At 34.8% G+C, this 16,430-nt stretch overlaps 1 protein-coding gene and 1 long non-coding RNA gene across 8 annotated transcripts in view; one reads left to right on the top strand and one right to left on the bottom strand.

Annotated features, from left to right (window-relative positions):
* The window catches only part of LOC114929153 (serine/threonine-protein kinase MARK2), a 29,554-nt gene that overhangs the window by 2,730 nt on the left and 10,394 nt on the right, over positions 1–16,430 (top strand). For 3 of the 7 annotated variants that reach the window (XM_085480225.1, XM_085480227.1, XM_085480229.1), the window contains exons 3-13: positions 5,938–6,153; positions 6,457–6,835; positions 6,939–7,159; positions 7,319–7,430; positions 8,307–8,419; positions 8,509–8,710; positions 9,307–9,510; positions 10,149–10,350; positions 11,921–12,088; positions 13,371–13,491; positions 13,761–13,849. In XM_085480225.1, the coding sequence (XP_085336351.1) occupies positions 5,938–6,153; positions 6,457–6,835; positions 6,939–7,159; positions 7,319–7,430; positions 8,307–8,419; positions 8,509–8,710; positions 9,307–9,510; positions 10,149–10,350; positions 11,921–12,088; positions 13,371–13,491; positions 13,761–13,849 (2,027 nt within the window). Of the gene's footprint in view, positions 1–5,937; positions 6,154–6,456; positions 6,836–6,938; positions 7,160–7,318; positions 7,431–8,306; positions 8,420–8,508; positions 8,711–9,306; positions 9,511–10,148; positions 10,351–11,920; positions 12,089–13,370; positions 13,492–13,760; positions 13,850–15,745; positions 16,082–16,430 lie in introns of those variants that run through there. The other 4 variants (XM_085480230.1, XM_029300574.2, XM_085480228.1 and 1 more) reach the window with 4 other exon arrangements.
* On the bottom strand, positions 11,926–13,483 carry LOC146724295 (uncharacterized). The gene is made up of 2 exons (XR_014924141.1): positions 13,169–13,483; positions 11,926–12,533 (listed from the first exon to the last, which is right to left on the bottom strand). It is a non-coding gene; the product is annotated as an uncharacterized LOC146724295 (long non-coding RNA).

The raw sequence follows: 16,430 nt of genomic DNA, 5'->3' as shown, positions 1-16,430 counted from the left end.
ATGCACGGTTTGAATCGCAAATTTTACGATCGCCTGTATGTATTACTTATACATACTTGTTCTATATCGACGGTATGGCACCCTCGCTAACGAATGCAACGTAAATGCATCATCTCCATGCTTACGTCACACGTATGACTCGTCGGTGCAGTCTACGGCTCATCCGTTCGACCTGAAATAATCCGGACGGCTTCGTCAGCTACTCGACGATCGTAATGATCGTGTAACCTGTCGAGACCAATTAACTCTCGATGCTGAAATTTACTTGATTGTGTCTCGGAAGATTCAATCATATTTTTCTCTTCTTTTTCTTTCTGAGAAATTATTTCTTAATGGCAAAAAATATATATATAAGTCATCTTTATACAGACCATAAAAATATTAATTTGCGAATAAAATGCACTTTTATTTTTCTGAAGCTATATCAATTAAACGAGTTCAGGGAAAAATATATATATATATATATATTTTTTTTTTTTTTTTTTTTAAGTATTTTAATTGTTTTATTCATTGTCTCGGTACCTCGAGACTATTCTCATGAGCAAGTCGAACACTTTACTTGATAAAAACTAAAGATAATTTTTCCAACAGAACTCTTTTATATACGACATTAAAAAAAAAAGTGGTAAAAGAGATATAATCTCTTTTAATATCGTACGTCATGTCGAATCCGATAAACCAGACGATATATCTGGGACGCGACTTTATTTTACGTCCGTATCGGCTTCGCGCGTCGCGTCATAAAACAAATTTCACATGCACCCTGCGAACGTAAAGCCGGCTTTGTTTCACTTCATCTAACTTACCATTTCCCATTTCCCCGTTGTGTTATGGAAAGACGCATGAATCATAATCTCCATGGAATATGGCATCAGCGCTTTCGTCTGTACAAATATCTCGCGAATTTTAGCGAAGCTACTATACGATTACCATCTCTCGAATCGATTAAAAGCGGTTATATATTTTCCAATATATTATTACACGTAGAATGAACAGGATCATAATGAAACGTGTGACGAATGAAAGATAACCAGCTCATGCCATTAAGATCGACTCGCGATACGCGGCAATAATTGCATTTTTATTGCAATTAGATTGAATGGTTGATATTTTTATTTTTTTTTTATTTAAAATTTCTTTACACAAAGGCATGTTTATTTATTTATTCATTTAACATATAATAGAACGTATTAATAATTTTAAAATGATAAAAAAATAGATAATGCGCGCACTAATACTAATTATATGGTTCTATTGAATTAAATTGTATTGAATTACTCGAATTGCATTAAAAAGCGGGAAACAATGCAGATCGATCAGCTGGAAGAGACATTGCTGGCTCCTTTTATTTAATAGAATAGCGAGCTCTTCGCGATTTATTTTCCAGTCCACGTGCGCGCAGTTTTTTTTCGCGATGAATTTGCATCGACTTGGATCTATTCTTATTCTCCTTTTGCGCAGAGTGGATGTCCACAATGTTTCTCTTGTCATTCTCTTTCTCGGCCGATTGATCAGCTGATGGGACGCTCTCCTATTGTTGTGCCTTTCAGAAACTTCGACCTACCATATTTACTCACTTTGAAGAGTTCCTCGCGCCTAAGTGTTTAGCGAGAAAAAAAATCAGTTGTTCTCTGGAAAATAGACCAGCGTAATTTTACCTCTGACGCCGCGAACAACTTGTTTTTTCGCGTAATCACCGTGCAGCCCATCAATATTAATTTATTCTCATTTATAGCGTAATTTTTTTATTGCATAATATTTCACAAATTTTTTGTACTCTCGCATATAAAATATATTTTTATATGTGGGGCAAACCACTCGTGGGAATATTTCGTTATCTGTTTATGTATTAAATTCTTGTACACGTTATTTTCTGTATTAAAAAGAAGTTTTGATGCAGAAAATCGAATTGACAACAAGATAATTTAATGATATAGACTATCGCATAAAGTACAAACCGATGATAAATACTGAATATATTTATCAGTCTTTTACATACGATTGGTCATTAATCTCAATATTTATCAGTAGTTGAGTTGATCAGCTGACGAAGCGAAAGTTCGTCGCTAAGTAGGAGTATATCACTAAGCTAAACATGTAGCATCCCTTTACATCCCACAGATTGATATATGTGCGTGCGTCATCAGAATATTTATTAACTTTTTAATATCTTCTCGTAGATAAAAAAACAAAGCTGAATCATCTTTGGTTCTTTAAATTGCAACATAAAATTATCGCTTTTGTCTCTTTCTTTTTAATATTAAAATGTCAACATCATAAATAATCATCTCTCTTATAGAGAAATATCTCCGATAAAATTGTAGATTGCAAAAAAAGCCATATATAAATATAATTCCCTGAAAAAAGAATTAATAAATATTTATTTCAATACATGCGTTATAAATCATTTATTCGAAACAAATAAATATTTATCTGTTTTGAAAAAGATTATTTTACATAAAATATTTTTTTTACATTAAATCAATATTATTAATTTCAAATAAATGATTTATAAGGCAGTATCGAAACAAATACTTACTCGAGTTCGACAACTTGTTTCAATGTACCTCGCACCTAATTCGCGTTAAAAAAGTTCTCAAGCTTTTCTCCCCGAAACACGTCGAAAGCGGATTGCGTTCCTTCACGACATCCAGTCCGACCGATCAGCTGACTAGCCCCAGATCCTCTGTTATTTCGGCCGCGAGCGGTCGAAAGGGATGAAAGCGTGTATGTGGGCTCCTAGTTTCCGCAGCGCATGCGTCCGGAAAAGGGGTGACAGGAGAAAGAGGGAGAGAGAGAGAGAGAGCTAAGCATTCAAGGGTGGTTCGCTCGCACATACACGTTTCCACCAGAGGGGGTAGCGGCATCGCGTATTGATTCTGCTCGTCGCATCCCTCGGCTGTGCGGTCTCTCCTCCGAGGGTGGCTCGTTTCGAGGGTGGAAAAGGGGAGAAGGCAGTTCGCGCACGGCAGTCACCGTCGACGACGATCACCATCGAAAGCGACCGCCGTTTCTCGCCGTTCCACGACCGTCTCTGGTGTTTCTCTCGCGAGAGGATCGCGAGGATGAGACGGAGGCCGATGTTGGACGGATCGCGAAGCGGACGAGCGAGGAAGATCCGGTGACATCGTTCTTCCGTTGCCCTTGACACACCTCCCCGAGGATTCGCCAGGATAGAAGCGGACGTCGTCGTCGGGAATTTCACTCCGGTGACTCCACTAACCGGGGTTCTACAGCCTCGGGCGACCTTTCGAAAGGTCTCGCCTTTCGTGCATCGCTAATTGATTGGATTTCGATGAATCGTCAGCGAGCCACTGTCAGTGACGGATCGATGTTAACTATAGACGGTGCTGGCGAGAGACCACTGACGTCCTTCCTCACTATCGTTGACCTAAGGTCGACGAGGTAGCGATCGGTGTGGTCAGTGACGTCTTTGGGAAATATCGCACGTATATGTGACACGCCTTTGTCTTATGAATATCCGAGGATTATCAGTTTCGGGTGAACTCGTTGGGATTTTATCGATAAATAAAAGCGATTTATGTATATTTAAACTTCGGGATGGTCTATAATTAAAATAGAGGTTCTTTAAAATTCTTCAAAAACTGAAAGCTATATATATATAATATATATATGTTGTTCTACTTTTTCGCGGACAGTGTCGTGTTCTGTGAGAAATCAAGATCGGAAACGAAATATCTACGAGGATTACTCGAAGTACAAACATCGTCTTTGTGGGATCGATTTACAGTTCAATCGTCAATATTAGTACAAAGAGTGCCTAAATTGAAAATATATCGAGGCAATGATGTTCGCGGAATCTCACTGTATATTTTATGAACGATCCGTCAAGATTTTCGAAGATGCATTTATCGAAAAAAAATATGATTTATCAGTGAATCAGCTATCAGTGAAGTTTAGTCGAAGAGAATAATTCAATTCCCTTTAGACACTCGTTTCGATTTTTTTGGCAACACACAACAGCAATTTATCGAATCAGTGGTTTTTACACACCGTGTAAACCCTGATAAAATGATCCAACGCGGTGACACGCTTCGCGAATTGACTCATCGCTCGACTTTTCAAAACGATCGACCATGGGAATTACGGCAGCAAATCTAATCGGCGAATTGGAGTATCATTATCAAAGGACCAAGAGAATTAAGTGATCGAATTAAGTGTTAATAAAAACTTTATGAGAAAGAAGAAAAAGGAAATATAATTGCGAAATCGGTGTTGGAACAAAAGTGACAGTGAAAATCAAATGACAGGTGACAGAAATCGCGAATCAAGGCCGTCGAATGGGCAATCAACGACTGTCTGTATTCTGTCATTGAGTCTCTCGTGATTCTCGCGTGCTATTGACAAATCAACTAAATCTCGCCTCGGTGGCCGCTTTTTTTACGCATGCGGAAGTAATCGACCGTCGTCGATCCCTCGTTTGCTATCGATCGTTCCGCTGAGACGCGGAAGAGAGTAGTCAAACTGGCAGCTTCCAAGGTTGCAGCCGCCTCCGGCTCGCGCAAGATGGTCACGCGTGGCCTTCTGCGGGTAATGATATATGAAAGAATTAGTCTCTCAAAGCTTCGCTCGATTTCTTGTTTTTATTTTATTTATTTTTTAGGTAGAGATATACGGAGAGAACCTTCTCTTAGAATTTACCCAGAAAATCATGATAATCGTGGGACAATATATGGCATTGGAAGAATTTTATAAGCGTTTCTCTGATTAAAATATTTACCCACAATAAAAAATATTAAAATTAAGAAATTTAAAAAAAATTTTAAAGAATTTAAAAAATCTCTTAACATGTACATAGTAAAATTAATCGAACATATTTTATATCTTATTGCGGCAGATATTAATATTTTTTATTGTGGTAAATATTAATCACAGAGGCATTTTTATAAAATTCTTCCAATACTACATTGTCCATGATTTTCAGGATAAATTTTAAGAGAAAATTCTTTCTCTGTACAATAAATAATTTTCTTCCATCAAGCATGGCTCTCACATTCAGATATCCCGACAAGTTTCCCTTTCTTCTCTTTTATCGAAAATAGGGGTGAAAAATATCGTCGACGCAATGTGTATTTTTTGAAAGAGCAGCCTCCAACCACGTTTTCCATTCAAAACAATCCTGTATCTGGTGCACTTTAACGAGGTTTAATTAATTTCATTGACAGTGGCCATCGCCGCTATGCATCTCGGATGTGTCAAGTGCGTACACACACGCGTTGGAAGAGAGATTCGCGAGAGAGATTCCTCGTATTCTCGAGGAATGCGCTTCGTGCTTTTAACAAGCACTTGCCCCCGTATTTCTCTCGCGTATCCCGTTCCGCAACTTTATAAACGCCCCGCGCGTTGAGTTTCTGAAATAGTTGGCTATTTACAACGCAACTTCTCTCGTACAGCATTCTCTCGTTTCTTGAAATAAATATTAATGTGCACGCTAGATATACAGCTCGTCCCAGATAATCTCTGATTTATTAAATTCAAATTATGTACAGGATTATATTATATTGTATAATTTAGATAGCGCTTGTTTCAAATTATAACATATTTAATTGTTAATTTTATTTTGGTAAGAATTTAAATATATTTTGTAAGGACTTTTAAGTAAGTATATATAATATGTATGGCAATATTGATATTAAGAATAAATATTATTATTTATTCGTAAATATGTGCAATTGATATTATACAGAAGTATAATAGAATTATGATAGATAGATGAGAAACAACACAAATCGGAAAATTACTTTTATGATTTATTTAAATGCATTTTTGGCACCTGTGTATAAAATAAAGGACTCGCTACGTCTTATGTGATGAAAGAGCAACATTTCGCGAAATTATTTTACATATAATCATTGATCTTAGCAATATGAGATTACTCATACAATTTACTGACGTGTGATTTTTTGCTTGTTGCAGACGGGGGATGGCGTAGGGGTGTCGAGTACCGGAGGTCGGCTCTCTTCGAGGAGTCGAACCTCCGAGGAGCCTCACATCGGCAAGTACAAATTACTGAAAACCATCGGTAAGGGTAACTTTGCCAAGGTGAAACTTGCCAAGCATGTGCCCACGGGAAAGGAAGTAGCCATCAAGATCATCGATAAGACTCAATTAAATCCCGGTAGCCTTCAAAAGGTAACATTCTCGCTGTAGTATTTCTCGTTTTTTTTTTATAAAACTAAAAAAATAGATGTAGTGACAATTGAAATTGTGCACAATTATATCATTTTTTATTAGTCATTATCTTAAATTTATCATCATAAACAATATATGAATAATGCATTATTTTAATTTTGAGAAAAACTGATATTGAGTCATAAGAAGACAGCTGTCATAGTTTGAATCACGTTATATTACCATAATTTGACAAAAAAGACATTTCAATAAATCTAATTGTAAGTTCGTGATTCATGCTAACGCATATTGAACAAATTGCAGCTGTTTCGAGAAGTGAGGATAATGAAGATGCTCGATCATCCGAACATAGTGAAACTGTTCCAAGTAATCGAGACTGAAAAAACACTGTACCTGGTAATGGAATATGCCAGCGGTGGCGAGGTCTTCGACTACCTGGTCCTGCACGGGCGGATGAAGGAGAAAGAGGCGAGGGCGAAGTTCAGGCAGATCGTTTCTGCTGTGCAATACTGCCATCAAAAGAAGATCATTCACAGGGACTTGAAAGCCGAGAACCTGTTGCTCGATAGTGAAATGAATATCAAGATCGCCGATTTTGGTTTTAGCAATGAATTCACACCCGGTAACAAGTTAGACACATTTTGCGGTTCGCCGCCTTACGCCGCCCCGGAGCTCTTTCAAGGTAAAGCACTTTTTTTATCTCAAGAGAGTGACGTTATTTTATCCAGTTTTATGTATCCGGCTCTTTAAATTTAATCCACACACGATCGATTCTCGATTCGCAGGAAAGAAATACGATGGTCCGGAAGTCGATGTATGGTCGTTAGGCGTAATCCTGTACACACTGGTATCCGGTTCACTGCCTTTCGATGGTTCGACGTTGAGGGAATTGAGAGAACGAGTATTAAGGGGGAAATATAGAATTCCATTTTATATGTCCACCGACTGTGAAAATCTTCTCAAAAAATTCTTAGTGCTCAATCCGACGAAGAGAGCTTCTCTAGAGGTATGTAACGATCAAGTTCAAATTGTGCTTCATTTTTAAGCACTTTTTATCATCTTACAAAATAATAATAATTGATATTTCAATGACACGTGATACTTTTTTTTAATACGCGCGATTCGTACTCGAGAAGTAAAATTAACGATCTCTTTATTATTGCAGAATATAATGAAGGATAAATGGATGAACATGGGATATGAAGATGATGAATTAAAACCGTACTTAGAACCTGAACCCGATTATAGAGACCACAAGAGGATAGGTGAGTCTGCCAGTATGTACATAACACTTACTACTTACCGTTTTTTACGTTTAATGCACCCATTATGAATATTCCTAGATTGCGCGAGATTACATGAAAAAATTTCTCTTCTTTGATCGTAAATATATATATATATATATAAGTACATGACAACATATCTCAAATATTACAATTACATAAATTGCACAATCGCTTTAATGAAATGAATTTTTATGTAAAAAAAAAATAAATAAATTTTTATGTATTTTAAATATAGGAAACGTTCATGATCGGGTGTTTTTTTGTAGTAGAAAATGTAGTGATTATTAATATATTAACGAAATATATCAGACAATTTTACTTAATATAATTTCATAATATTGTATTAATGTATAACAGTTTTCATTAGAAAATTGAATCTGGCAAAATTAATGCAGCGTCTTTGCTGAAACGCATAATTTGAGATAAAATTATTTTATTAAATTGTATCAAACAGTTCGAGTAAATTTACACGTACTTATTTTTCAAGTTTTTGGTCTGATATATTACGTTTATGTATGTGTGTATCTGTGATTAGTTTTCTTTTATCATATAAATATATCTTAATTATGAAATAAAGGTCTATATATTTAACTAATGCTAATATTAAAACCGAACTAACATCGACTTATCTTGAACGAGTGTTTAAATGCAAACATTGTGCATTGTTTGCGCAAAGGCGACGAAGAGACCAAGTAATTTTTAAGAATTTCATGTATTTCAAACAGTATATCTGTTATAATAATATGTAGTAGCAAGCTTCTCGACTCGATTTGTTTGCATTTTTTTAATTAATTTTGGCTGCATTGTAAGTGTTGTCGAAAAAATATTTTAGCGACTATGACTATGTCCCCACGTGTTTCATTTCAGAGGCCCTAGCTAGTTTGGGATACACTCGAAGCGAAATAGAGGATTCCTTAGGACAAGCGAAGTACGACGATGTATTCGCCACGTATTTGCTCCTAGGGAGGAAAACGACAGATGTAAGTACACGATGCATCAACTTTATAATCAGATTATAACTGTTCTCTGAATCCTTTCTTACGTCAAGCGAATTTTCATCTGTTAACAGCCTGAAAGCGATGGATCACGGTCGGGTAGTTCATTATCGCTGCGCAACATTCCACCACAAGTCAGCTCGGGTGGTGGAGGTGGGAGCAGCGGTGGGACAGGTGGCGCGGTACAAAGCCCATCGCATAGAGGTGTTCACAGAAGTATTTCTGCTAGCAATCCAAAACCCAGTAGACGGGCCTCGTCTGGTGGTGAAACTCTTCGTAAGTGTTGGTTACCTCGTGTATTTTAACCGTAACTCTTAATATGCGGTATTATGGCCGTTTATAAACTTTATCGTCAGACGACAAGCATGGATAAAAAGGATATATTTGCCAAACTTTCGGGTAAGACAAAAGACAACTTGTGCTCCCTGTGATCGGAAATTTTGTAAATTCTGTACGACAAACTCTCTGTGTTGTTTATGTTAGAAGGAAATAGTAACTGTGTATTAGTTCATAGCGTGTAGTAACACGTGCATTACATTGTTAAACTAAATTTGTATATCTTAAGACTCCTGGATCCCGCCATGGCCATGTTAGATTATGACGTCAACACTGTTTCGTCGAAATATTTTTTTATTTTGAAATAGCATCTAAGAGTTTTTAGTGTGTGTTTTTTCACCTCTAACGTCACAATTTTAATATGTCGGTGAGGAGCCAAGAGCCTTAATAATAATCATTATCATTGAATCGAATACCATTGAAATGATAACAAAAGGAAGGACAGGATTGTTTATACGTCTATTATTAGTAGTACAAGTACTGTGCGTGTCTAAAAGTAAAGAGTTTTTTGTTATATAATTTTCTTTCCTTGTTAGGAGGCGCGCCAAGTCCCGGTAATGCAACGAATCACAATCACGCAACTACAGTAACCGGCGTAACTGTAACTGGAAGCGGTGGTAGCAATTTTAAACGACAAAATACCGTGGACGCAGCCACGATTAAAGAAAATAGCGCTCGTGTTTCTGCAAGCCGGCCCTCCGCACCAAAAAACAGTCAACCGCCTGGGCAATTAGATACCAGTGAGTTTATTTTGTTCTTGAACAAAACTTTGAGGACCTCTCATCGACGGATATTATTATATTATTCGATTGTTTGTCATGCTGTGTTTACTTCGTAACGCTTCAGCGAAAAGATACTTTTTTGGATGAGGTTGCTTTGAATAAGGTCGCAATGTTTCCTCCAGTATCTAATATTTATCAAGTGTATAATTAATTTCATCGATTTATCGATTGTTTCTGTTATTCATATCATTCAGAGTTCACAAATCATACATTCTTGTGTCTGTTGACTACAGCTATGTATTATCAAAGATTCTAGTTCTACATGTTTTTATTAATGTCAAATCGGTTATGTCTGTTTCTTATGTCTGTTTGCAAGATTGAACACACAATCATATTATCATAATTTTATCGCCATATATATCTAAAACCTAATCAATTATGGTTTTTATTACATGTTGACATGTGTAATTCGTGTAATTATTTAACGTTACATTTTATTCTCAAATTTTTATTTCAAACAGATTAAACTTTTTTTTTGTGTTTCACACACATTTTCAGCTCACGATCTTTTGTAGTAATTTTTTTGTATCTTTTTTTATAATTTGAAGTATGTTGCTTTTTGTTTTGTGTTGAACCACATCTAATGAGGCTTGCAGTGACGATGTTCATTCTAGGCGTGGGTACAAGTCCTGGTGGTAAAGCGAGGGTAGGCAAGAGCAACACAATGAATGCAGGAGTAGGTGGTGGTCGGCCACTCACCTCACCTGCTCCTGGTTCTGTTGGTCGACGTAGCACCATCTCCTACGATCAAGCGAAAACATCATCTTCATCTACCGAAAGAACCAACGAAGTGCCCAGGTATAGTGACATCCAATTATTTTTATTCGAGGAACGCGATCTATTTTGCGCAAAAAGAAGATATGTAGATGGAAGAGAAAAAAATTATATAAATAGCGTTTTCCTTACATCTTAAAAAGTTTAAAGCTACCAATTTTTTAGTTATATATTCTTATATTTTCTTATTTATATATTAATTTCTTATGGGATATTGGACACGTGTTAAGATAAATAATTTTGTCGATTTTCACGAATCGAATTACGATCCTATATCTCTTGTATGAAAGTGCGCGCGAAAACATTTATATATTTATATATACAATAAGATATTATATGATTAGAGTGCATTTATAGTGTGATGATATTTCTACGTTTTCTATCGATTTAACACTCTTTTACTTTTACTAACCGTAGACAACTTATGTGTGTCAAGTGTACACTAAAACCATGAATTCGACAACAGTCTCGTAACCGCGAGTGAGTAATAACAAAAAATTGTCATTAGAAGCCCCGGGGAAATTTATTTGTTTGTTGCATCGCTCTAGCATGTTTGGCTGCTGCCTGCCAATCGTTCATTGCAACATCACTTTCTTTATGGCTTGACAAATGTTATCGAACGGAGTCCGATTTTTAACGTTTATACATGTACAGACGCTTGCTCAAAACGATGTCAGACCACAGTTACATTTACATATATTACTTCAGATATAAAACATATATCTCTTTCTCTAGTCGAGAAGAAAGTTTAGACACATTCATTAATATCATCATACATAGTTTTTCATCTTTACGTTACAACATTGTATTCTCTCGTCATTTCTCTTATCATACGAATATTTCGCGAGGTTGCATTAGCTGCAGCAAATAGTATTTTCATTCTCCTTCTTCCATCCTCATGATTTCCTTTTACATCCCTTTTTGATGAAAATTTCTGTTACAAAAAAAAATCTATTTCTACGGAAATACATGAAGTATATATTATGTATAGTAGAGCCTTATCAAATTTGGCCCCATTAATTTTGATAGCTTCTACATTACTTTCAAGATAATACTTTGTCCTTTCTGCGTTATGATAGGCAGATTATGTGACAAGTTTCGTGTACCAATTTTTGTTTTCTAGAAATTTTTCGCTCTTACTGCCCCGGAGGGCCAAAATTAACGAGACTCTACTATATATTTATATATGTATACAAATCTTTGAAAAATTACTGAAGAATACTTAATAGATATATAAAAATTTATCATGTTTTTTTTTCTTTTCTTCTTTTTTTTTCTTTTTTTTTTAAGCAATATACGATAAATGAAAGTAAACAGCATTACAACTTGAAACACAAGGTGGCAAAATTCACTTGATCTTTATTTTTATCTAGAGATGAAAAATTCATTATCGTATCGTGCATAAATATACTTTGGATATGTAAACAAGTTTCAAATCTCGCCCCATATTGCTTCTCTCTCTACAGCCTTGAACAAATTCTGCTCTTTTATTAATAATAATGTGTAAAAGGAAAAAAGAAGTAAAGAAGGGGTAGAATTAAATCGTAAAGGATATAGAGCAATCCGGCGATTTGCTGATTAGTTTTGTGCACAGCCTGGGCGAGGGCACTAGACCGACGCGGGGTCACACCAAGTCTGCGAGCATCAGTGCAGGTCACCGTTCCTCAAGTGGTGTACCCCCCAGCGACCATTCACTACTGGACCCTCAACCACGCAACGCCCACAACTCCTTACTCGCCACCGCTGACCCCCTTAGGCAGAGGTACAGGTCCCCACAATCTCTGTCCCTCTAATACGAGAACCAAAATAAACCTGCGCGTATCTCTTATTCCTGCATATTTATAAAGTATATATTTCGACTATATATGCGTTTCTTCTTTCGTTTATGTTCACTTCTTTCTTGGGCCACTAACTTTCTTAGGGTAACCAGGTGGTATCCCAGGTATCTCTCTCGCGAATACATCCTCGAAATTTGTCGGTTTCGAGATAACATTGTTCTGCCTCTTCGAGTGTGTTTTACTTGAAAGATTGTATCCGCATCATAGGATCTCTAGGATAGTTTTTGGTCATTTTCTCTCATTTCTCTTTTCTCTCTTGCGTTCTCCTTCTCATTTGCATGAATTAAACTTTACTAGATCTCTACTAGATTATTACATCTCAGCTCCTTTTTTTATTTGTACATGATCATTTAGGCTTGATGACGGCACCTAAAACGATACATTTCATTTATTCATTATACAGTTTCATGCTTACACTCTTTACTCACATGGCAATTTTTAGAATGACTCTGATTAATTAGAGTGAGCTTAATCATGTAGAATATTATAACGATGTAAGTCGAAAAGTAGATCGTCATAATCAATTTAAGTAAACATTTATTCTACATTGATTTCAAATAATAAATAATTACATATATTTTCTCTTTTGCAAATTGTTTCGTTATCTTTAAAAAGTCGTAATAAGTATAATTTATTAATTAAGAAATAATTAATTAAAGTATATAATTCATACGTATTTATCGATTCAAATATAATTCGTGCAACTCAATTATTTATAAGCGATTATAATCTCGCTGTTGATTACCTGATTCAAACGTATTTCTCTCTTGAATAGCATAATCTTGAAATAATCTGTTTCTAAAGCATGTGCAATTACATTTTCAAATTGAAATATATTGCGTTCGTAATTTGCTACATATTCTCAATCAATATAAACTAATTTCTCATAAATTTCGCTTCATCTACATGCTAAGCTTCATTTGTAAGCTATAAATTGCTTGCGCATTAGAAACTCACAATAGTATTTCTATAGAAATAGACATAGCGTTTGAACAACAGTTTACCTTATTCTACCCGTTTTTCTGCATCTTGAATTGCCAGCTTCTCTTAAATTCAATCAATTGGGTATCAATTGTAATTTTATCTCGTTCTTCGCAAATTGCCAGTAGTATACACGTAAAACTATAGAGCCGATAAGTCAGCCTATATATTATATTTATCACAATTGTAGTACTTACTAAAGCAGAGATCATCGTCTGTTGTTAGCTTGGGTGTATGTGCGAGCAACAGACTGGCCACAGCTACTACGCCAGCGTTTCCACGGAATGTACCGAGTCGCAGTACGTTTCATTCTGGCCAAAATAGAGCACAGCGAAATCACACTCAGGTGAGTATTTGTCAAATGAAATGGAATAGTCACATAAGTTAAAAAAAGAAACATTACTAAGAGGCTTTGACACACCTACGTATCGATATCTAAATATTTTGGATATTAGAGAATAATTAAACCGGGTAGACAGCACGATTTTTACTTGTAGCAGTATTTATTATATATCTAGTATATATGTATACTATTTAGTATACATTTGATGCTTGATTGATTTAACACAAAATATATTCTACTTAATAATACTTAATAAATATATATACTTCCAGGGTCATACACAAACGCAGGACACGAATGCGATTAGCCCTCTAGCAAGGCCGTCCTTCTTCTCGAAATTATCCTCGAAGTTCTCCAAACGGTAAGTTCCATAATTGTTTGAATCCACAATTTAGCATTATACCTATATATATATATACATATATATATATATATATATATATATATATTTGACAGCATGCTAATAACGCGTACGATCGAAATGTTATACTCCATCGTCGTTCATTTACGAATATTTTTTGTGCAGTTAGTTCACAAATATATATTTTACAGTCTAAATCAATTGTCACGTGTAAAATATACGATAGGAAATTGACTTTTGTAATTTTAAATTCCATTCTAATTAGCTAGGAAATTCTTTGAAAATTTATTGACGATCAAATACCTTCAAAACAGTAAAGATATTAATTCAAAAAAGAGATGTGCGTTAAAAGTATCAAAGATTTTAATTTTTTAAATATAATTATTGCATGCATTACTTTATGAAGTAATCACACGTCAAAGAAAATCCATAAAAATGAAAAATTTTCTTTCGTTGTTACACTTTTTTTCCATTTCTCTTATTTCTCCCATTCTCCATTATCCATTGAATTATTTCTGGATATATGCCAAGTAGAAAATATATTTGATAATTTCATACTGTCACACGTTATCCGATCTTATATGCGGGTACAGACTGAGAGTGCTAGCATAAACATATCGCAGCTTTGCAGTGGACCCTCAGTGCATGCTTAGCATCTTAAACATTTCAGTGTTAAGATTTTAATACATATACTTGGATATACTATCTCATACTGACATAGTTTGATAAATTGTATTTATTGTTTGCATGAAAAAAATGATATTTCTGTTTTTTTAAGGATGCACAATGACTATGTAATTTTGGAAATTTTATATTGATATGATTACATATTATATATATATAAATATATATATACATGATATTACAAATCCGATGAGCTAGCAGCGACCATTATCAGTGAAAGCCGCAGGACATGTAGCTTATGCATTTTGTTCGTAGCTTATTTATACATATAATATATATATATATGTGTATATATATATATATATATATATGTGTGTACTATTTTCATCCTCAAGCATATCGCGTATTTCACCTATTGATATTGTTTGTTTGTCCCATAAATATTTGCTTGACAGATTGTACCCTTTTTAGCCGAATTCTAAGTAGAAATATATATACATATATATATATATATTTTTTTTTTGTCTCTCTTCTATATACATAACGAGATATACAGAGCGTTTTCTTATACAGAATTTTGATTTGCTACTCTATACCGTGGATTAAAGATCATATCGTTATAAGAGATTTAAGATGAATTCTCTCGAGATTGATTGATGGAAGTAACACACATACACACACACACACATACATTGCTCGGCTGAATTTAGGCCACCTCGCATATTCATTGTGCATCCCTTTTTCTCACTCGATTGTAGCGAGGCATATATCTTTGATTTATTTTATTTTATATATATATATATATATATATATATATATATATACATACATATATATATATATATATATATTTATATATATATATATATATATATATATATATATATATATATATAAACATGGGACTTCTAATTATATATCATATCGCACATTTAAATGCAAATTGACAGCGTATACCACACACGTACATGTAAAGTGCTTGGAGCTGAGGATGGAAGACTGCAGAATAACGAGAGTTTTATATATATACAAATCCGTTGTATAAAACACAACCGTAATGTAATGAATATTTTCTCACTTTCATGATATGGTCACTGTACTCATCATTTCCCGATGTACATAAGTAACGGAAATAAAAACAGATAAATGTTACGAAATTGACGGCATATCCATAGCCATTGGTGCATCAGAACAATTTCTTCCCCCCTTGACGTTTCTGCATTATTAATTAATTCACACCGGTTATATATTATTATATATTATATGCTGCAGGCCGTGAACCGTATAAGCTTCGCTTCATCTCTCGAGTTCCTTCCGACAAGCGAAAGGCCATAGAGACACGGGTTTTATACACGACCAATCTGCCGACCGATGTTGATGTCGAGCAAAAAAATAATAACCGGTCGACTGCTCAACGGATATTGTGTGATTTTGCATATATATATATTTCTCAGCTCCGTTATTCTGTGGTTCTCTCAACATAGTTTTCTCAGTGTATAGATTACATTTTTTAGGAACTTTTTACATATATTGCGCGTCATCTTCGAATATATACGTGTGATATATACGTATATACGTTTTTTATATACGGTATACATAACGCATATACGTATGCACATGTGTGTGTAATGTTATATAATTATTAAAAAAGAAAAGTAACGTCTTCCTGAAATCACGAAACAGGAGATCGCCTTACGCACTTAGATATGTAGCACTGGAATCTGTGCCTTTCCTAATTCAGCCTCTGCCTCGTGACTATATATGTATATATAAATATATATATATATATATATATATATATATATATATATGTATATGTATGTATGAATGTATATACTTTACGTCGTCTGTTTAAGAAGAGAAAACCTCGATATATATCTTGTGTATATTTTTGTACCATTTTTCGCGGAGATTTTTAGCTTATTTTTGTGTCTCGCTTTTGTTCGTAAAATAAAAA

The sequence above is a fragment of the Nylanderia fulva genome, unplaced genomic scaffold (genome assembly GCF_048542155.1).
Source record: "Nylanderia fulva isolate GAGA-0341 unplaced genomic scaffold, ASM4854215v1 Scaffold14, whole genome shotgun sequence".
In the NCBI taxonomy this organism is placed as follows: Eukaryota; Metazoa; Arthropoda; class Insecta; order Hymenoptera; family Formicidae; genus Nylanderia; species Nylanderia fulva.
Note: the sequence above shows the minus strand (reverse complement) of the source record. Positions and strands in the feature narration are given on the sequence as shown.